The following is a 22,095-nucleotide window of genomic DNA, read 5'->3' as shown; positions in this document are numbered from 1 at the left end:
CACTTTGTGCATGAAGGCCTGCCGCAAAGGCATCCCTGGGGACTTCAGTCCTTTTGTTGCAGGTCCGTGCAGGGTCTGTCTTCCTCCTGCTGAGAGCTGGCTCTAGCATTCACAGCCCTAACGCAGAAATTACTACAAAATTTTTTAGTCCTCTGATGTGAAAATGTGTCAAATGCCCATTTTGGCAGCACTGTATGGGACCCCAAACAGAATGTATTATCAGTAAACTAAGTTAAAATAAAGTATGAAACAGTGGAGGAAGTACTGAGTAGTATAGCACTTATTCATCTTTGGTCTCAGACAGGGGACTGCTGGGATGCTCTGATAAAAAAAAGGGGAAGCCCTGGGAAAGGAATTGCTGTTGTAAACAAGCTTGGTAAGGTCTGGTTTCATTTTCACATGTGCTTCAGTTACAACACACAGCAAAACACTCACTGTCCCTGAGGTGTAATTAACCTTGCCTCTGGCTCTCCCAGCGTAGAAATTTTCGTCTTTCAAAAACTCACTCCTGTTTTCCTGCATCCTTGGACAGAGTGCTTTCCGTGGTGGCACCATGACTTTAATGCAGCAAAGCACAGCTGCTATTAAGAATACCTTGGTTCAGCTACAGAAAGAAGACACAGCATCCCAAATCCAGTGTAGTCAATAGAAAGACAGCTATGTATAGATTTGTGTCAAATCCACAGTAATGAAGAAAAAAGAGGGTAAGCTGAGGGCCATTCAGACCGGTGAAACAAAAAAGTAATCAAGTTTTTCATTCTTGAAAGAGTGGCAATCTTCATTCTTCCCAAGGTAGAAGGCTATGTTTCCTTCACTCCTGTGCACCTGGGTTGTAACACCTCTTACGCTCTATTTTCAGCTCTAGCTGGACTTGGCACCGGCAAGACTTCCTCTTGATTGCTTCCTGACTTCTTGACCATTGTAGCTGAAAACATTTTGCATTACTTATGTGTTTGTCCACAAGGAAATGTTATGGAAAGAAAGGTTTAAAATAGCAAAAGTTTTTGTGACTATGACTTAATTAAAGCTTAGTATTTTCATGAAGATTAAGTAGGCCTACTTAGTCTCTTTCCATAGGACTTGCCCTTTTCTTTGTCTGCTGTAATCAAGCAGTTTATTAATCACTGAACTTGGAGTGATACATTTGTCTGTCCTGCATTCCCTTTACAGCTTCTGCCCAATTGCTTCTCTGTCTCTAACCCCAAAACTATATTGACTCAGAGATAATGCTTCAACAGCATTATTCACAAAGTCTGGCAACTTGGCATTCTGAAAGGCCCAACTCTTGTTTAGATTTTACATTAATTCAACATAGGAAGGGGCAAAGCAAAATGTTGCAACAAACGGAAAATTTTATCTGGTATGTTTATAACCTCATTCTTAGTTCTCATGCAGGTTTGTCAACTTCTGCTTTCAATTTATAGCATGGCAGGCAATAAAATCAATTTTTTGTAATCTTGGTAACGTAATGAAGTCACACAACATGAAAAAGGAGAACTACCTGAGTGTGGGTTATTCCTACTCATGGGACCGCTCTTCTAAATTCTGGCTCTAGATTCTGGCATCTTCTGCAGCAGAACGCACAAAGGTCCATTTCCAAGCTGTTCAGAGGGACAACCCTGCAGAGGGGTAAGAGGAATAAAGATTAGTTTATAACAAAACAGAATGCGGTAGTGTGTGACTAGGTCTCCTCTGCCTGCTTTCATCAGAGCTTCAGTGTTAGCTGGATTTCTCTTTTTTCATGTTGCAGGTAGACTTCATGGTACAGCAGGTTGCTTCACATTTGCGTACCTCAGGAAAGCAGACGTGCAACCAGGGACATCAATGGCATTCTGCTAAAGGCAGAGTATTTGAGAGCTGTATTACAGCTATCCTTCATTGCAAAATATGGTGTTTGATGCCAAGCTGAAACTTTTCATGGTTGTGGTGTGTGGACACCTATTTTAACACGAAATGGTCTGGAAAAGTTGCTGGTTGGTGATTTCATGCTGGCATCTCAATATTATGGTGGAGTAAATTACTTGGATCACCAGCCCAGGTGGCATTCATATCAATGATCTGTAAACACTGAGGAGCCAAGATTTGGTTTTCAAATAGTTTGATAAAGATGATGAATAACCAACACGTAGTGTTATTCCACTACCTGTGGAATATCCAAGAGAAATGTTTGAGCTTGTTCTAGTGCCTGCTGCAGTAACTGGAAGGAAATAGAAGGGATTTAAAATGAGGAAGAGGAAGAGGTAAGCTTTATCAAGAAATGTAGCTGCAACAGTCTAAGCAGTTCTCATATAAACATGGGTGACTGGAGTAGGGAGCACCTTAGATCAGTCAGATTTGCCTGGATACTGTATGGCACTGTGCTTGAAAGGCTATAGTAATTCCCAACTCATGAGTAGGTACATGCAGGAGTTCTGAGGGGGAAAGAAAATTGATTAAAAAATAATTGTGGAAGATTCCAAAATGTCAGTGAGTGCCTTGTTACCAGAAACTAATTACTAAGGTAACCATGCCATTCTGTACACAGTCAACCATATGGTTTGGGAAAGAATTATACAAAATAAGTGTTCTACCTTTCACTGTTCCTTCTTGTGCTGAAGGGATGTCTCCTAGTACCAACTCCAGGGCTTAGGAACTGGGTGTATTATGCTAGCCAGAAGCTGCTTCCCCTGAGAAGAAATTGTCCCAACAGTAAAGAATGGGATTCTTCTTCCATCCTCTTCACTGCAGTCTTCTCATTTCCCCAGTACCTGCTGGATCTGTGCTTGCATCATTTATATCCTGATAAAGATACAGGAGTTGCGACTTACTCGATATTTGGCACTCGATATTTGGTCCAGGTGGTCAGACTGCAGTATCCCACTCCCCTGATGGCAGTAAAAAATAGTTAAGTCTCATTACAAGCTGTATCTGGATCTGTAAGTTTAAGTAACTCAGGGTTATAACTCAATGCAAGATTTGGTAAGCAATACCACTTCCACAGCTTTAAGATCTCAATGTCTTGTCAACGGAAAGCCACAGTGCAGGACTTATTGTTTTGGTTGACAAAAGCTGTGATTTTGTCACAGCTAACTGTTTTGCAATTTGATTTCAGACATCAAGAGACAAATCATGGATTCAGTATTTGTGTCTGAAAATGGCTATCTTGATTTGCTGCACAGTGATATCGATCCATTGCATCTGTATACTCTCCTTGATCCTAAGTCATCTGGAAATGAAGAAAGTGACTTCCCTGCAGGTTAGTAAAACAATAAAAAAAGCTTAATTAGTTTAGTCATCATGCTATAAGTTATTACCATCTCCTCTCAATTACGTAGCCATCTAATGGCAGTTTATCATGGTGGCTGGACTAAATTCAACAGACACTTGGTCTTACAATATGATAACTTTGTATCTGTATATAAAATCGTGACTGCTTCCAGAAACTATCATGGTTTTAGGTCTGTACATATTTACAGCTTCCTGCTCAGTGTGTCTAACAAAACATACTATACATGTCATGAAGGTGTGAGGCTCATGTCTTTGGTTTGGATATCATTCCTGTAAGTAGTTTATTTGCAAATGTTCCAATGTAACCTGGTCAATTGCAATTGTCAACACTTTTGTAGTTTCGGGCCAAAAGCTTTGCAAAACAGAGACTTTTATATGAGTTTGTGATGAAGCCAGTCTGCAAGCAAACTAGTGTTTCATTTCCTTCTCAGATCCTACGGCACCAACACATTTCATTACCAGATGCCATTTTACAGCTTTTAGGGGCAAAGACCAATGATGTTATGATTCTGTGATAGAGGAGAAAGCAGAAGGGCCAGGGAGTAAAGAGGATAGTTTCTTGCACATAAATTCCTACAGGTAATCAGATTAGGAGGTTGCCCTGGCTCTCGAACTTTCTGCTCCTGAGTTTGTGTGGAGGTTGTGGAACATTGTGCTCCTCCTGAATTTGCTGGCATGAAAGTTTGAAAGTGTATCTGTGCTGCTGACTGTGTTGTGGAGCAATAGCTCAGCTTATTTTAAACAAATGAGCTGGACTGTGGGTTGAGAGTGGCAATGAAAGGAGGAAAACAGATGCATGCCAGATAGGAAGTCCTATAGCTCTGTGCCTGACAGGTATAAAACATTACCAAATTGGAGGATATCACCTCGCATCCTTGTTGTTTTCATGAGTGACCAGGCTCAGCAAGTACATGGACAAATCAGTGGAGAACCAAGCACCAGAGTCTGGAATCATCTTTGTGGTTAATTATTTCCACGTTGAGCTTTGCTCTCTCAACTTCTGGCTGTTAACAACACCTGCAGGAGTGTTTCTTCACGCCCATGGCCTCACTTGCTCAGTGACTGAAAGTAGGATGAATTAGGGATCAAGGACTGACTCTTGTTGTATCAGAGATGTTTCGCTGATGTATTGGGTCTGGCTGAGATGGAGTTAATTCTCCCCATAGCAGCCCTCGCAGTACTGTGCTCTGCATCAGTAGCTAGAAAGGTGTTGATAACACACCGGTGTTTTGGCTACTGCTGAGCAGTGCTGGCACAGCATCGAGGCTGTCTTTCCAACATTTTTGCCCGACCCCCTCAATGGCAGGCTGGGGCTGGGCAAGATCTTGGGAGGGGACATAGCCAGGACAGCTGACCTAAACTAACCAAACAGATATTCCATACCATATGATGTCAGCTCAGATATAAAAGCTAAGTAAAGGGAGACAGAAGGGGGGCATTTTCATCTTCCAGAGCAACCACTAGGCGTACTGAATCCTTGCTTCCCAGGAAGCGGCCAGACCTCACCTGCTGATCGGAAGTAGAGAATAACATCATTTGTTTTCTGTTGCTTTCGTGCACACGACCTTTGCATTCACTTTATTAAACTGTCCTTATCTTGGCCCACAAGCCTTTTGTTATATTTTCTCTCCCCTGTCCAGCTGAGGGGGGAGTGACAGAGCGGCTTTGGTGGGCACCTGGCGCCCAGCCAGGGTCAACCCACCACAGCTGATTTGAATACTTTTGAGCCTTAGCAATGTCTGAGATGGTGTAGATAAATTGAGCATTGTCAGGACATGGTGCCTGTTACTGGAAGCTGGACATCTCTTCTGTGATGTTAGCATGGTCCCTGGCGTGTTTGTGGCCTTGGCCAGCCAGCAGCTTCACAGGCAATTTGTAGCTGCAGTTCAGGGGTTAGCAAGGGCTCAGCATCGTTCTGAACAGGGAATTTGGATGGTACTACCATATCCTGAAAAATAAAAACGTTTAATAATATGAATGAGTCTAGGCCATGTGTGAAGGCCTTAGTGTCACATAACGGATTCTAGAACTGTTTTATATACTAAGTAACAAACGCGCCTTTTCTGCAAGTCCCGCTATCTGGTTTTTTTACTCCTTGGTTACGGTATTCACTGAGCCAATGAGTACTCCTTTTTAATTCTAGATCCCGAAGCTGATGCCAGCAACTATGATCAGTTCAATAATTTGGATTTCCTGTGTACGATGGAAAATTGTGAAAATGGGGATGAACTGTATCTCTGTTCCAACACCATAGAAGCCTATGCTAGAATAGGTATGAAAGCAATTTTTGTTTTTTAAATAATTATTTTCCAATCACTTGCTATAGCTATTTCTTACAAATTCTATTTTCAGTCTAAAGCAGTGGCATATATTCAAGTGGCCTGTCCCTCATGCATGGTAGGTCTAGCGAGGGTACCTAAACCTCTGCTTTGTGGGGAAATAGACGAACAATAGCTTGTGGTTTTTTGGGGAAAATCTCTCTATTAATTGCTCCTTCTGCGTAATGCTTCCTGTCTCAACTTCTCCTTTCTCATGTTCTTTATTTCCTGAACAACAATTTACAAGAAAAACTTAACTCTTCAATTTCACTTACACTGCAGAATTCCATTAATGAGGGTAAGCTTACAAGAGTTTTACTGTGAAATTTACTGTGTCATTATTGTGTACCTGTTTTTTTTTTTCCTTCTTGCTAGCTGAATTAGCAGAATATGTGCTCAAAGATCAGCAGGAAAAGCAAGTGGAAGACACTTTTGGTAAGATTTATGTGGCAAAGATTAATTTTCTCTATCACAGTGTTCTGGCTAACATCTGCACTGTACTTCATCCCCACAATTTGAACACTAGTGAGGTTTCTATACATCTGGTATCCTCTTCTTTCCCCCGGGAACTTTTCTTGGCAAACTTTGAGGATTTTCTGTATTTTTGCAGGCCTTTCTCAAAGATGGCAGTTTTATCTCTAAGTTGTTGATTATGTCACCATGGCCATAGTGTATGCACAGCTTAACTGTCTAGTGCAGTATATGCCTTCAATTAGCATCAGACTTACTCTGAGCACAACAAGGATGATGTATGTAAGTTCATTAAACCTGACCCACCCAGAGGACTTAGCATGCATATAAATGCAGTTCATGTTATTTCTGTCCAGAATGCACAGAGCTGCCTGAGGAAGCGTGTCAAATTTTACTTCTCTCTCTGATCAATGCAGCAATGGTATAATATACATGTAGTAAATGATTCCTTTACTCAGTGCTTGACCAGAGAGAATTGCTTGGCTTTTGGTACAAAATAATTGTTTTCGTAGTGGCACAAATGCAGCTGTTTACTATTTCAGAATATATGGATTAATATGTGGCTGTTGTAAAATCCATAGAATCAGAAAGATTCACAGAATATGTGTATATCTTGTTTTATGTTTGAGCAAAATAATTTGGAATAACTTACCAAAGGTCAGTCCTCTCCTAGGACAATTCTGGCTACAAGAAGCTCGTGTGACTTTTTAAATGCTTTTTACTGCTCCCTGGTGTGTTTAGACTTTGGGGGGGTTTGCACCTAATGGCAAAATTTATATTGGTTTTAGAGGAAACGAGATACAGTATTAGTACATAAGTAGTTGCCAGTAGAAGAATGGTATGGATAACTTCACAGTTCTTACAACACAAAATATAAAATCTGTTTAGAACCCTTTGCTCTGTCTCTTAAAGGATCTAATCCTTTTAATACATAAAATGAGTGAGTAACTTTGCTAGCATTGAGGTCACACTGTGTTACAGCTGTGATGTTTTATCCTTTGCTCATCATTAGAGCATTGAGAAGGATTTATGTTTTATTAGCCACTGAATTTATGGCAGTAGATTAATATTTTGCAGTTCAGAAACTAACATAGGGTGGCAGAATCTGCATTCAGAGCTCTGTGGGCTTTGTAAATCATATTGATCTGGATATGTGTTTTATTATGTGATTTGGTTTTTATGTTTTATTTAGAGCATATTTCATCTTTGCTGCCTGTTGGTGTGTTTCTCTTGCTTTTACCTCTTTCTGTAATTTTTCGAGGAGAACAAAGGTTGACATTTGGCAATCTTTCATGTTTTTAGCAGGGAACCTTATTTTGGATGAAATGGCTGCTGAAAACACTGAGAAACTTACTGACATAAAGATGCAGAAATGTCACAAACGAAGTAAGTGAAAAACAGTGAGAGTTTGAAAGGCTGTAGTGTTTGAATTCTAAATTTGCATTGCAGTACTTTGGTTTTAACACAGCCTCCATGCATCTCTCATGTAGTTCTTCACTGATACAACTAGAAGCGCTTCCTCTGACTTTGATCATCCTGTGTGGGCTGGAAGTGAAAACAGCTCCCCCAGGCACATTCTTTACAATTTGCAGAATTTATTGTCCTATACACAATATTAAGCATGTTATATTTCTTCCCTTTTTTTATCATCTGTGTGACAGTGTTAACTTGTTTTCAGTGTATCTATAGCTTAGCAAGCATTAGCTGAACAATACCCTCTTTAATAGCAAGAACAGCAGTAAAAATCTTTGATTACTGGCACAAAAATCTGCAGCCTAATTGAAACTTCACAGCCAGAGAAAATAATATTAGGCTTTTAACATTCATGTTTTATACATTGGACCTGTAAAGTTCTGAAATAGCTGAATTGAAACTGATAACACCCCCTTCTACTATAAAAAGTTAAGAAAGTTTCCACAGTGGAAATTTAAACTTACTGAACTGGTTCAATTTTTGTCAGTTACTATCACCTTTCTTTCTTTCAGCCTTCTTAGGCTCTGCAGAGAGTTGCTCTGGTGCTTCAGAACCCAAATACAAGAAAATTGGTAAGCTATTGGCTGAATAGGAAAAGATTATTGAACATATATTGTCTCATGTTCCAAAGTCTCATCTTCTGTTAGGTATTGTAACTCTACCTCCTAGAGAAAGTTTGCTCTCATAGATTTGACGATACAGCACTGTCGTGCATTTTCATGTCCCTACTTCCAGCAGAGTAGAAATCACTGCAGAATCACATTCTTATACACCTCTGACTCATTCATGATGCAACAAATCCCTGCCCTCTTATCAGTAGCATCTTAGGACTAACTACATGGCAGCCTGGGAACAGTTGGATCCTTACGCTTCAAAAGCACATGTTCCTGCTGGGTGATAGAAAAATTACTTCCTTAGCATCAGCAGAGGCACAGTTGAATTTTTCTAAACCCATCTGAGAGAAGAAAACAAAACAGTGGAGAAGTGGGTCAGTGCCAAATTTTGTACTCTTTGTCACGTACACCTTTTATTTATGATGGGTAATGTGACTCAGGCCATAGTTTGGAATTTCCTGATTTTGATCCTCTTTGTTCGAAGTGTCACACCTTCCAAAAATCCAGTGGAACAATCCTAGTGAAAATAATAACTGTGAAGAGATGGCTTCTTGGCCCAGCCCATGCTATACAGTCCTTTAAACCAAAGTAAGAATGGGAAAAAGGGCAATTTCTAGGTGTTGCATACTGTTAGACCATCTGCAAGGCAGTATCTGTGGCCAGCAGGCAGGCTGTAACTTGTTCCCTAGGTGGAAACAGGTGCTAAAGTTCTTACCCAGCTGTAGCCTAAATGGGTGTCTCAGGCATAGCTAAACCAGCAAAATACTTTTCCAAAATCCATGTGAGAGCAATCACCTTTGGATGAATATATTATACTGTGCTTTGAAGTGACACATACATTATGGTATGCTAGCACACTTCCCAAGCCTCCTAAGGTGAACTCTGACTGTACCAAGCCCTGTGTGCCATGTACATGTCAGGGTAGGCAGCCAAAACCAATGTGTAACCTAGAGAGCCATCCAGAGAGTGCTTGGATCATGGGACTGCACCTCAGCAAAATTCAGGCCGGCAATTGCCCAGCAATTGCTAAGGAACTGGCACAGATTTGATGGAAGTCATAGAGAGCACACACATGCACTGGGACTGTGACTCAAGCTGGTTTTCTAATGTTCATGTGGACTTCTGGGGGGGATTGAGCAGAATTAGCTGTGAAAAAAATACATTTGCTGGATCTGGAAAGGTAATCGGAGTTCCTACTGAACTGGTGCCTGCCAGCTGTAGTTATTCAGGCACAGGTGAAGTTCCTGGCAGTTAGTACCCATTAAAGGCAGGTTACCTTCTATCTGCTTGAATTCCTTTATAGATTTAGCACTTTTTAAAGCCTATGTTTATGCCACACTAACAATGAGAGTTTTCAATAAGGAAATGGCACATCAGCTCCTGATTTTAAAAAACCAAAACCAAAACAGTAAAAATACCTCACCCTATAGAACTTGCATTCCAGTCTACAGTATCATTACAGAGCTAACAGGTGCTTTGTAAAGCTGCACCTATCCTTTTCCAGAAAGTGCTCAGAATATTATCACTCTCTCTACCTTACTTGATGCAAGGAAGGTGCTAACGGAAGGAATATATACATAAGGCACTGTAAGTACTGGGTACAAAAAAATCAAATTGACAGAAAGATGAGCTACATGACAAAATTAGGAATTTATTTAACCTGTCATAAAATGAGTGTCACAGTATGATCCTGCAATGGCAAATGCATCAGCTCTTCAGAAGTGTAAGACCATCTACAGTAAAGAGGGCAATGTGTACTAAAGTTCAGAGTGGTAAGCCAAGGATGAGATTCCTTCAAAGGAATTGAATGAAATCAAACCTAAGATTTGTCCAATTCGTTGTGGCTAGCTATAACAGTACCTGATCTTATCTGACCATAGCAACACAACAATCCTTGGATAGGAAATTACGCGGGAATTTCACATGCTGATTTACACACAAGCTGAAAAACACTTTTAAAAGTCTGTTTTTATACCACAGTAAAAATGAAAAATTCCTGTAACAAAATAATACATCAGTTCCTGATAAACAATGTAGACACATCCCACCCTAAAGAGCTTGCATTCCAGATGACAGTGTACCTATAGTGGCACAAAACCTACACAGATTTGTAGCTCCTGATAAAACATTAGACCACAGAAAGTGATGAAATAGAGACTTAATTGTTGCTGCTAGACAGGAGGGGGAAAGAAAAGCAAAACCAACTCTGAGAATAAGGGTGTGGCAAAATCAAGGAAACCAGCAGACTAGTTCAAAATAAGCAAGTGTATCTTACTTGGTTTCGATAAGCAGATGAAGTCATACAATGCATATGAGTTTCCCTCCTCATTTGTCCTCTTCTTGAAAAAAACAAGTGCTGCAGGCAAGTTGCGTCTTTTAAAACTCGGGTGTTTGTGACTTCTTTGGGAAACCCTCTTAACACAAACTAGTTATCCTTACAAGCACTGTAGTGTCTAAGTAGAAAGTCAAGGTCCTCAGTTTGTTGTACTTGGGCCTCTCTAATCTTGTGCAATATTAAGGTAACAAACCATGCTTGGGAAACAATGTAAGACCTTGTTATGTCTTATCTGTCAATCATCCATATGTAAGATCATTTACATCTAAACACATCTGAAGGTTTCTAGAAAGAAGGCAGTCCAGGAAAGATGACGAAAAAGAAAATGAAGAGTGAACTACTGGGAAAAAGTGATCTACTACAGAATTTCATAAATACATTTTAGCTTTTTGAGATCTGAGTAAATTTCAGAAAGCTATTGTGAATTGTTCTTGCTTTTGGCAAATCAAAACACAACTGATCAGAATCAAGTGGTTTATGCTATCTGTTGAGACCTGTTCTTTGGCTGCCTTAACTTCTAAAAGTGAAATAACTTTCTCCTTTTGTTTTGCTTTTTTTTTCAAGTGGAAGTCCCTGCAGTGTCTGCAGGGAATGGCAGTTTCTTAGCTATGCCTCTCAACAGCTATCCAGCCAGCTTCACCTCACTAACTAAGCAGCACATGTCCTTTTCTGTTCCTGCTACCAATGCATTGGAAAGAAGTTTCATAATTCCTGGTATGTACAGTACAGCTATAGGTGTGCACCTGTACACAGGTTGATTTATACAAGGGGAAGACTGTCTTATAAATCTGGTCATTGACCATGAACAATGGCAGGGAAAACAAGTATGGCAGCTGTTTCAATCAAGCACTTGAAAATGTGGCACTACTAAAAGAATGAAAAATATTCAAGGGAAATTAAAAGTGTATTACCCCTAATGAAATAGAATGAGTCTTTCATTTAATTGGTGAAGTGCGGGTTAATAAATAAGAGAACAGAGTTACTTACTATATGCTAGTCTAAATAATTACTTACTTGTCTTAAGAATAGGAAGTAACAAAAATTTTTATTAATAAACTTTGGTTTAGTTCCAATTTTTTTTTCATCCAGAGCTGTAAAGGACTGCAGGATAATTGTATTTGCAATAGTAGAGCAAAATCGAGGTTGGAGTTTTGTTCGCAAAAACTGAGTACTAATCCAAGTGATGGGCTGTGTAGCCACCTTGCCTTGATCACGTTGTGTAGCAGAGGGTGTTCATGGTACACTGGCAAGTGCTAATGACAAAGACACAATTCAAAACCTTTCGCTAAGGTGTTAGTTAAATCTATGCTGGAAAGGAACCAAAAAGCAGTGGATAAGTTAGAAGTCTTGAAGTATCTGATGCTAGCTGAAACAGCACAAAGTAGCAGAAGAAATTCTGTCACACCTACAGAAACTCAGAGCTATGGCTGATTAAATTGCAAGCACTGCATCATTAAAAAAATTTCCCAGTGTGAGTTCAGAAGGAGGATGCTTGCTAGCTGCTTGTACAAGCTGCATGATGTGCAATTATGTGGGAAAGATGTAGTGCAAAGGATGGTAAAATTAATTCAGATGCATAATGTTTACACATTTTCTCTCTTCTGGATCTCTGGTCCATACATTTACAGACTTTGCCTTAAGCACTTTTCCTTATGGTAATAGAATTTCTCTTTAGACTATTGAAAACCAGTAGTCACTAAAAGCTGGGTAATCCCTTGTATTTCACATTCATTGTACCTTTTAAGATTTTTTGTTCAATGCATTCTATGGATCTCATGTGATCCTATGAATTGTGGTTCATAAACTGTCTACTGGGAATATTTGCCCAGAAGCTGCCAGAAAGCATAAGTAGCTTTTAGAAAGCCTTTTCTTTCTTAGAAACCTTTAGAAACCAGGAGACTTTAAAAACAAAAGAGGCATTATTCTGCACTCATTTCAGAATCTTCAGCACCTTTGATTCCAGAGTGCCTACCTGTTGGCGTGAAAGGGAACCAAGAGAATACAGGCTTTGCAGATCCTCCTCAGCAGATACTTGTTCTTGGAAATGGCACATCTGATGTTATAATATATCCAGGTAAGAGCAGTAACATTTTATCCACATAAATAGGCAGAAAGTACTGGAAAATCAATGCTGTCAATAAAGTACTAAATTCCCTCATTTCAGTTACTGATAGCTATGATAGGCTGAAAACTGTCATTTGTTTCTTGTCAGTGCTAACTTCTTCCATGGAAATGCTGATATCCCCAAGTTTTCCAGTTAGTTTATGTGGTAAGTAGAAAAAGAATTTTTATGTATACAGTACTTTGGATTGGGAGAGGGAGCATATTGCTTCTACCCAAAGACAATGCTCCCCTCCAGGCTTTACTCATATTGACCTTATTAAGGAAAATAAAAATTAATGGCATTTCCTTCTTTGTATTGATCACTGGCTGCTTAGTCTAGTCCAAAATACAGAGCAGATAAGGGGTTGTAGAGCTACAGGTTCAGCTATGTATTAGCAGCTAATCCGCTGTGTTTGCTATGAAGTCCAGTTTCTGGAAGAAGTCTTCTTGTCTAATTAAAACAACACAAAAGCCGTGTGGTTGAGCACCATCAGAAGTGGAAGTTGCGCTGGTACTGGCACGGCCTGAGCATCTTAAAGGCTTGGTGCTGGAAGCCAGACTGCAGTCAGCTCACATGGAAGCCCCAAAACCAAAATGATGACAAGTTATTTAACTAAACAATACAGAAGCCTAATGTACAGAAAGGCTTATAAAGAAATCAGAGCCTTGGTCAGGGTATAACAGACCCACCTGTGGTTCCTCAGACACTTTTCTTCCAGCCCTCAGAGAGCTGTTAGAACATGGAGTTTGATTTCAGTGGTTATTTAGTTTCTGATCTCTGTGTACCCTGGTGATTACACCTGCTTGCAGCTTAGTATAAGTGTTTTGTTGCCCTCTGGTGGCTAACTACCCAAAATAGCAAAATTTTCAGGTGGGGATTAATAGGCAAATACCCCTAGGTTTGGGCAAGTATTTGTAAATTATATATACTGTTTATGTGAATACACAATACTAATAATTCCAACTGATTTACAGCAGCACAACTTATGTATGTCACAAACCTCAGAATTCCAAATGTAGCAGGAAAATCAGCACATAAGCTACCAAGCCAGTCTCTTTTCCTTTTTTAAAATTCATTAACACCTGATTGTTTTGACCAATGCTGCTTCCCATCTAAATGTCTCATTACAGCTTTTCTTGGTTTTCCATTCTGTTGTTTTTATTTAATAAAATAAATAGTAAACCAAAACTAGACACTTGCCTGAAAACAGGCATGTCCCCTTTTTATTCAATATTTTAAGTTGTTTTTTCTTCTAAAAGGAGGAGAACTATCTCTATAGCAAGTGTATTCTTTCACTGGACAAAGACTTGCTTATTAGAAGTCTATGGGTGCTTCCATGCTAGAAGCAACTCAACTCTAACCATTCCATCTGCTGCTGGCATGCAGGCTAGGAATTGATTTCCAGATCTCTGAAACTTTAAGATTTGTAATTTTTTAATGACATTCTACATCAAGATGAACCAAATATTATGGTAATAAATATGTTTGTACAAATCTAGGGAGATTAACCTGTTTTGTTTTGGTTTTTTTTTCCACATCTCTGCTGAATGTGGTTACTATGAGGTTGGGTTTGTAACAGTCAATTTAAATTCTGTCCTGTGTCTGCAAAGCTTTTCGTACCAAAAGTTTTGTCAAAACTGATACTCTGTAATTACCAGTCCGTAGAAAATACGCTTTCTCTGAAAAATTCCCCATTGCTTTGTATGGCAGACACTGCTCATCTGACTAAGGGCAAAAGTCTGCAGTAGTTTGAAAACAAACAGGCAAAAAGAAAGAAAATTGGACAGTGACAGTACTTTGTCAGGAAGAGTAATGGGTAAATTCTGTTACCAATAGTCCCTTCACTGTGACTTTCATCCTTAATGTTGGTTGCAAGGTGTAGAGTAACAAAAGGAAGCTATTGCTTTTGGTGAAATAAAGATGTCCTATGTGTGAACATGAATTTATGCAAAACAGTGACATTTGAAAAGAACAGTGGATGTCACCTTGCTATGATAGGTCTTCTGCTTCATACAACTGTCAGAACAGCTGTCATCTGTTTTGGTGTCATACTGCCTGCAACAGTTCATGTCAGCTGTATTATACTTTTGTGAGGATTTTTTTTCCTTTCCCTCGTAAAATAAATTATTTCTTTCTCTGGATGATACATAATATATGTTGCAATGAACTTGAAAAATAGCATTAGTCTTATTATTAAAATTAGTAAAGCTGAATTGATGACTGAGTGTCTTCCTCAAAGATATTGTTTGGTTTCTTCAGGTTTAGAAATGTTCAAAGAAGTCCAAGTTCCCATAATTCCTTCTGAAGAACCATTCAAAAGACCAAGTGAGTTTAGATCTCTTGAACTTAAAAACTTCCAGTGTTTTTTGGCTAATTTTTCTGTTTCTTTCCGTACAGAAAAGCTACTTGTTGTAGGAGTTGTCATTCAACAATTTGTGAAGCTGTTCTGAGTGTCTGAGCACGATTCCTGTTTTTAAGATGTTAGACTTATCTACCTTTAGTTATCTAGCTGTAGTACCTACTTAGAAGGTCAGTGTACTTAGTCGGTTTTATCATATGTGTAGATACCTCCAAAATTATTCAGTTCATAGGTCTAAAAGTGTCTATTGTGCCTGCACTCCTAATTTAAGCACCTGTAGTTGCATGGGATAAATCCAGACCTACATGCTTTATGGGAACTGATGTATTTTGACCATTTTACAATTATGTACTTAAACCACCATGAAGCAATGTTGTAATTTCTGGACTGGTTTCTTCAGTTTGTGTGTGCTTTTTATTTCCCTAGAGCCAGTGGAAGCTTTCTGTACATCACTTAAGGATTATTTCCGAGACGTGTGCAAATCTGTGGCCATGGAGCGTGAAGTAACTCTTGATCACCTGTTTATTGATGGGACATTTGTTCAAAGCCAAACTGAAACCAAGACTGGGAAGAATAGTGTAAAAGCAATGGAAAAGGAGCTGGTAACTTGCAGTCTGCAAGGGAAGGAAAAGGCAGTCCTTAAAAGAAGCCAAATATTTCAAATCCTGGGAGGTAAATACTTAGACACTAAAGTGATTGTGGTGCTGGGAAAAGCAGGAATGGGCAAAAGCATTCTTGTTCAGAAGATCTGCCAGGATTGGTCCAATGGAGAGTTTCCTCAATTTGAATTTGTATTTTGGTTTGACTGCAAACAAATAAGCTTGCCTGAGAAGCGATACAGCCTGAAGGATCTGCTTCTTGAATTTTTTATAAAACCTCAAGAGGGAAGCAAAGAGGTCTTTGAGTATATATTGCAAAATCCTGCTAAAGTCCTTCTAGTTTTTGATGGTTTTGAAGGGTTGCATGATCATGAGAATTATCCTCGTTGCTCGGCCAGCCAGCCTGAAAAAGACTTGTGCAGTATAAAGGAGCTGCTTTCAGGACTCATCCAAAAAAAGATACTCAATGGTTGTACTTTATTACTTACAGCAAGACCAAAGGACAAGGTGTACCAGTATGTGTCCAAAGTGGATAAGACTATTGAAATAGTAGGATTTTCACCTCAGCAGAGAGAATTGTACATAACCAAATACTTCGAAGGATTACCTTACTGTGATAATGCACTGAAGTTAATCAAAGAGTGTGAGTACTTGTTCAGTCATTGTTACAGCCCTGTTATGTGTAGATTTGTTTGTTTTCTCTGTGAGACAGTACTTGAAATGGGAGACGAAAGCCTTCCTTCAACTCTTACTACAGTCTTCCTGAAGTTTGTTCAGCAAAAGATAATACCTATGCAAACAGATGTTACAGCCATGCAAAATCAAGAGAGTCTTGCTACGCTAGCCCGTATAGCCTGGTATCTTGGAGAAAAGCACCAAAGTGCCATGAAAAGTGATCTTCTTCCTTCTAAGGAAGTTAAAGAGTTTGCTCTGAAATATGGATTTTTCCTGCCATTTGCATTCCCCAGACATTCAGATAGTGGAGAAGAGGAATTTGGGAGCACATTCTCTGATTTTGTCATTCAGAATTTCTTGGGTGCGCTTCACCTTATGTTAGCAGAAGAGATCAAGGATAAGAGTCTAACAAAGTACCTGTCTTTTCCATCCAAGAAGAAAAAACCTTATAACTGGTTAGATTTAGTACCTCGATTTTTGGCCGGATTGTTGTTCCTCCAGGATGATCCCTACTTCTGTTCCCTTTCAAATAAGGATGTAAAACAATCAACCAAGAAGCAGAAAACACTTTTGAAATATATTAGAAGGCTGCAGATAAATGAGCTCTGTCCGGAGAGGTTACTTGAGCTTTTACATTGTATTTATGAAACACAAAGCAATTATCTTTTGCAGCATGTGGCCTTAAGGCTTAAGCCAGACCTGTCTTTTCTGGGCGTAGTTCTTACACCACCTGATGTCCACGTACTGCACTCTATTTTAAAAAAGTCAAGAAAAGAGTTTTCCTTGGATTTGCGAAACAGCAGCATTGACATGCAAGGGCTAAAAGACTTGGCTGGCCTAAAGAATGTGGCATCATTCAGGTTGGTCATTTTTTGTAGATAGTAATGTCATTCATAGGACTGCATGCAGATGACACTTTCATGCAACAACAGCAGTCATATCTGTTGATATGTTGATTTCACATGTTTTGTCACTTCACAGGGCCTCCCTCAGTGATACGGTCAAGCTCTGGAAATCTTTAGAACAGACAAAAGACTATGAACTGCTGAGAGCATCAATAGAGAAATTTGTTATTGATCCCTTTAAGGCAAAGACAATGAAGGACATCACTGACCTTTCAGACCTTGTAGAGATGCAGGAGAAGATGATCAATTGGTAGGCTTGTTTATGATCAAAAATCCTCTTAATATACTAGTGATTTAGGAAAATGGGTGTTCACTGACAGTGCTGGAGAATGGACTCCTCTGCTTGTCCAAAGGAGAAGTAAGTAGGCAGTGCAAGCTCTTGTATTGTCTCAGAGTGTTCTCCTAATCTGAGGTGTGGTGGTTGTCACGACAGGGAGGAGCAATGACAGCACCATGGAGAATATTTATCAACACTGCCAATAAAAGAGCCAGCTGTCTTTTTTTTCTTCAGATTTCTTTTTAATCTCTGAGTGTGCCATCTTCAATTGCTTTCAGTTACATAACTTGGGCCCCATAGAACCTGGGCCATAACTGAAGGCTGGTTTTGCACCGGTCACAAAGGACCCGAGTCAGTCCTTTAGCTCAGGAGCTAAAAACTTGTGTTCTGTGATTTATAAACCCTGTGTTTCATCCCTGCTCATGATGTGGCAAGGGGATTGGTTGCAATTAAAAGCATGCATAAATAAAGTATTTTGGTTGTTTTTTTTAAAATAAAAATAGTTACTTCCATTTTAACACGGGGAGAGTATTTTGATTAAAATATACACAAAATAATTTTCATGTTTGACAGAAAATACTTGATTTAGAAGAATGTACTTTTCAATTTCATTGGAAAAAGAACAAACAACTGCACTATGAAAGGCAATTATCAGGTTGAAATGAATTGAGTGAAGAAAGGTTGGAGCAGAAGTTATTCTGAAGTTCCCTGCTTCCTCATTTAATGCAGGAGTGGTTTATTTCCTGTAAAAGTTTACTAAGAAATTATTTTTAAAGCACTGTTTTGGTTGCTAAAATATTTATCATACTCTGTTTCTACTGTGATTTATTTAGTGTGCAAGATGCATCTGGTTGCAGCAGCTATGAAATTCCTGCCATCAAAAACCTCAGAAAGCTAGAATTTGCGTAAGTGATATTCCTCTCTGTTGGTTGATACATGATTACATTTAAGACTGAGAAGAGTCATGGATATAGTTAGGTTATGGTAAAGCATTAAGTAAACCCCATTTATTGCTACTTTGCTTTTCTCAACTAGATTTATTAAGTTATGACCAAAACTCAAAAACTATCATTTCTGGCTCCTGCAGTGATACAGATCAACATGGTTCTATCAATTTTGTTTGATTATATTCCAGGTTAGCTCCTTATCACCAGATGTAGATCCTGTGCCACAGGGTATAAAATATCTTGATGGTGATCCAACTACCTGGGAAATACTTGTTCCCCAGAAATGCTCAACTTTTCTATCTGAGTCTTCTGATGTAATTTTCTTCCCTATCAGAGCTTAGGCCATGAGAGAATAAGGTCAAAGAATGCCTCACAAATAAAATATTTAGCACCATTTCCCTGGAAGAAGGAAGATTGACTTGGAAACACTGACTTTAAAAATTAGGTGTGGCAATGTTGCTTTTTTCCCACAAACTGTAAGCAGCCTCCAAGGCTATTCTATTGCTTAAAATATGCTGCCATAGCATGTGAATTAGTTGGGCAGAAATTGCACCAGTGTGATGGAGAACTCTTATCAGGTCTTCACCTGTTTCCTGCTCTTCACATCTGACCTAGTCTAGAACTGCTATGCTTGGCCTCACTTCTGATTTTATGCTGATTTCTCTTCTCGTTTCCTCTCCTACTTTCCCTTTATTTTAAATTCTTTGTTAAAATTCTGATCCCTTTAACTAGGTTGAAGTTGTTCTGATACCAGGGAAACTCCAAATCAGAGGTTAGCATCTGAAGGACAAATCCATGTAGCTGGAATATTAAAGTTCAATTTATGCTTTAAGCTGCAGTGAAATGTTGATCTTAAGTTAGTCTGAATTGCCAGTAGTGGGGGGAGGGGGGGGAAGTATTTTTTCATCTCAGTTATCAAGATTATAATACTTAAAATAAAAAACCTGAAAAAAAATAGAGAACAGAAATACAGGAATCTAAAACGAGTGAAATGAGTCTTGTAAAGAGTAACAACAAAGTGGCAAATGCTTGTACCGCTGCTTCTGTGCAAGCAGCTCTGCTCTGTCTGACTTTAGCCTTGCGGGGTCTTCATGTGGAGGCTTCAAAGCAGACGTCCTTGCTGCAGATTGTAGGGAATGGCTGCTTCTGAGGAGCGTAAACTAGCTTGCATTTGGGGCTGCAGGGCAAGAACTTAAAAATTCCTAACTTTTGCTGTTTCTGAGCATGTTAAAAAACTGCTGCATGTCTCTATTTATTTTCTTCCAGGCTGGGTCCAGTATGTGGCCTTCAGGGATTCCTAAAACTCGTGGAAATTCTTGCAGCATTTCCATCACTTCAGCATTTAGAGTGAGTAATGCTGAAGATTAACTTTGCTAATGTTGCTCCTCAGCAGCCCTTGATGATAGAGGAGCTCGTGTACTCAAGAAACATTTTATTTGCCAACAAGACTACTTGCTTTGATGAACAAACTGAACAACAAAAACATTCAGAGACTACAACAGCAGACTAAAAGCTAGTGCTCTTCATCCTCCTTTAAGACACTTGGTAGTGGTTTGTTTGATACCAGTCGAACTTACCCATGTGTTCCTCGGTGGTTAAAAGCTTGTGGGAAAGGTTTAGTACAGACCCCCACTGAGTGCTGCCCCTTCCTGCCACAGCACTGATCAACACTGCTGGCACATTACTTATTTCTTCATTCAAGCTCCGTAACATGCCTGAGCCCCAGGCTCCCTCATGGTGAGGTTTCTGAGGGACTCACAGTCGTGCCTGCCCCAGGAGAGAACAGTCTCCATCCTGAACCAGAAGCAGTGTTAAATTTGGGGGTTACCTTCAGTATTTGTGCCAGTGCCAACAAACATCCTGAACTTCTGGTAGAACTTGTAAGAGATTGAGCTTTGTGGATTTGATTCATATAAAAGATATAAAAAAGCCATACTCATCTAGTATCTGGTTTTGTTCTGCCCGCATATTTTCACACAGTCTTAGTCCCTTCCTTTAGCAGAAGCAGTATTAGAAATAGAGTTTTAAGAACTCCAGTTACTATTCTATTCTCTTGTATCCATGACAAACCAGCTGTCTCTGAATTTTAAGCTTCTTTACACTAGAAACAATTATAGCAACAATAGTCAATATTCTGCCATCATCTGTGTGGGAAGAGTAGTGGGTTTTGAGAGGGCCTTTGGCCTTACTGGCTCAGCCCATTGGCCATTTGTCTGTAACGTATCTGGCCTTTTCATGATATTTTGGGAAAACAATAAAGCTCTAAAATTGGAATGAGTTTGATATATCCCAGTGTTGTCTGTCAGATTAGAAGGGGATCCAGTATCTAAAATTGGGACTATCTGGATACCTGAATGAGGAAAAACTTAATTTCTAATACTCCCTATCTGGAAAAGGAGCTGTTCAGGCAGGGATTTACAGCATCTGCTCAATTTTGCCCATTCTGTAATTCTGTGTGCACAGGAAATCTCATTTCAGCATAGCTGGAACACAGCTATTTCATAACCATTTTAATAATCTTGCATATCAAAGGAAATGGGTCAAGCCATTCAACTAGGAAAAAAAAAATTCTTAGGCTGTAAATTTGGGAAGCAGAAAGCTGCTTATTAGAGAAGCTATAATTTGTGTGATGCTGATTGAGGCTACTGCAGGGAAGGAGCTTCTCAAGATACATAGAGTGGTCTCTGAGGTGAATAAACCACAAAAATTTAGATTAAAAGGGAAGCTAATTCTCTCTTTGTTGTCACCCAGCCTTGATGCTCTGAGTGAAAATGGCATAGGAGATGAAGGAGCAGAGAGTCTATCTGAAGTCTTTCCAACCCTGAAATCACTGGAAACATTAAAGTAAGTGCAAGATAAACAGTTCTGAGAAATTATGAAAAGTAATAGATTAAAGCTAGAGCCTTAAGGGACTGTGTGTTAATTATGGGCACAACTAACCCATGGGCATGGAAGGCCAATGAGTCTATGGACATACTTAATCTGTACGTTCATTAGAGAAATAAGTTAATCCTCTGGCAATTCCTCATTTCCCTTCAAGGGTCCTAATTTGTCTTTTTCCCTGCATTTGGTCTAAACAGACTGTCCAAGTTATACAAAAAAGACATCAAAAATTAATTTTCCCCACATTGTAATAAATTAGAATAAATGTGCTCAACTGACAAACCGATCTCACTTGCTATAGCTTATCACAGAATAAGATAACAGATGTGGGTGCGGAGAAGCTAGCTACAGCTCTTCCTTTCTTGTCTTCGTTAAAGACACTAAGGTAAGTAGTTATATCCTGTTCAGTTGTTTTATACAACATACCTTGCTATCTTTGTGAGAAATTACTGAACATAAACAAATATGTTCTCTGTGCAGCAGCCAAGCTTTTGACTTCATTCTTGCATAAAGCCTTTAGAGAGGAGAGAAATGTATGACCTAGTGTAGACATACAGAAGGATATCTCAGGAATATAATGAGGACTGTACTGATTTTTAAATCCAATCCATAATACCCACTTATGAATAATACCCTGTACAAGTGTAGACCCAGGGCCATGATCTACTGCAAGCTTATGTGGAGCATGCTAAGTGCAGTGCTAAACCCTAAGCCAGCAACAAGGTGGGGTGTGTTTGCTGATACGGGACCAATGGTCCATCCCACTTCATTAAAAGTCTGGCATAGGCCTGAATGAAGTGTCTCAGTAGGGAATGCAAGAAACCGCGGTGTGCAATTCTGGAATAATTTGCTCATGTGGAAATCTTTT

At 39.3% G+C, this 22,095-nt stretch overlaps 1 protein-coding gene across 3 annotated transcripts in view; it reads left to right on the top strand.

Annotated features, from left to right (window-relative positions):
* Positions 1–22,095, top strand: part of CIITA (class II major histocompatibility complex transactivator) — a 31,432-nt gene that overhangs the window by 3,774 nt on the left and 5,563 nt on the right. For 2 of the 3 annotated variants that reach the window (XM_075058565.1, XM_075058566.1), the window contains exons 2-16: positions 3,092–3,235; positions 5,411–5,539; positions 5,961–6,020; positions 7,359–7,442; positions 8,042–8,101; positions 11,043–11,192; positions 12,418–12,552; positions 12,691–12,747; positions 14,842–14,907; positions 15,368–17,075; positions 17,197–17,370; positions 18,231–18,302; positions 19,611–19,691; positions 21,096–21,188; positions 21,529–21,612. In XM_075058565.1, coding sequence (XP_074914666.1) covers positions 3,092–3,235; positions 5,411–5,539; positions 5,961–6,020; positions 7,359–7,442; positions 8,042–8,101; positions 11,043–11,192; positions 12,418–12,552; positions 12,691–12,747; positions 14,842–14,907; positions 15,368–17,075; positions 17,197–17,370; positions 18,231–18,302; positions 19,611–19,691; positions 21,096–21,188; positions 21,529–21,612 — 3,097 coding nt within the window. The remainder of the gene's footprint in view (positions 1–3,091; positions 3,236–5,410; positions 5,540–5,960; positions 6,021–7,358; positions 7,443–8,041; positions 8,102–11,042; positions 11,193–12,417; positions 12,553–12,690; positions 12,748–14,841; positions 14,908–15,367; positions 17,076–17,196; positions 17,371–18,230; positions 18,303–19,610; positions 19,692–21,095; positions 21,189–21,528; positions 21,613–22,095) is intronic. The other variant, XM_075058567.1, reaches the window with a different exon arrangement.

The sequence above is a fragment of the Buteo buteo genome, chromosome 27 (genome assembly GCF_964188355.1).
Source record: "Buteo buteo chromosome 27, bButBut1.hap1.1, whole genome shotgun sequence".
Lineage (NCBI taxonomy): Eukaryota > Metazoa > Chordata > Aves > Accipitriformes > Accipitridae > Buteo > Buteo buteo.
The sequence above is the reverse complement of the archived record's forward strand: the minus strand, read 5'-3'. Positions and strand labels throughout refer to the sequence as shown.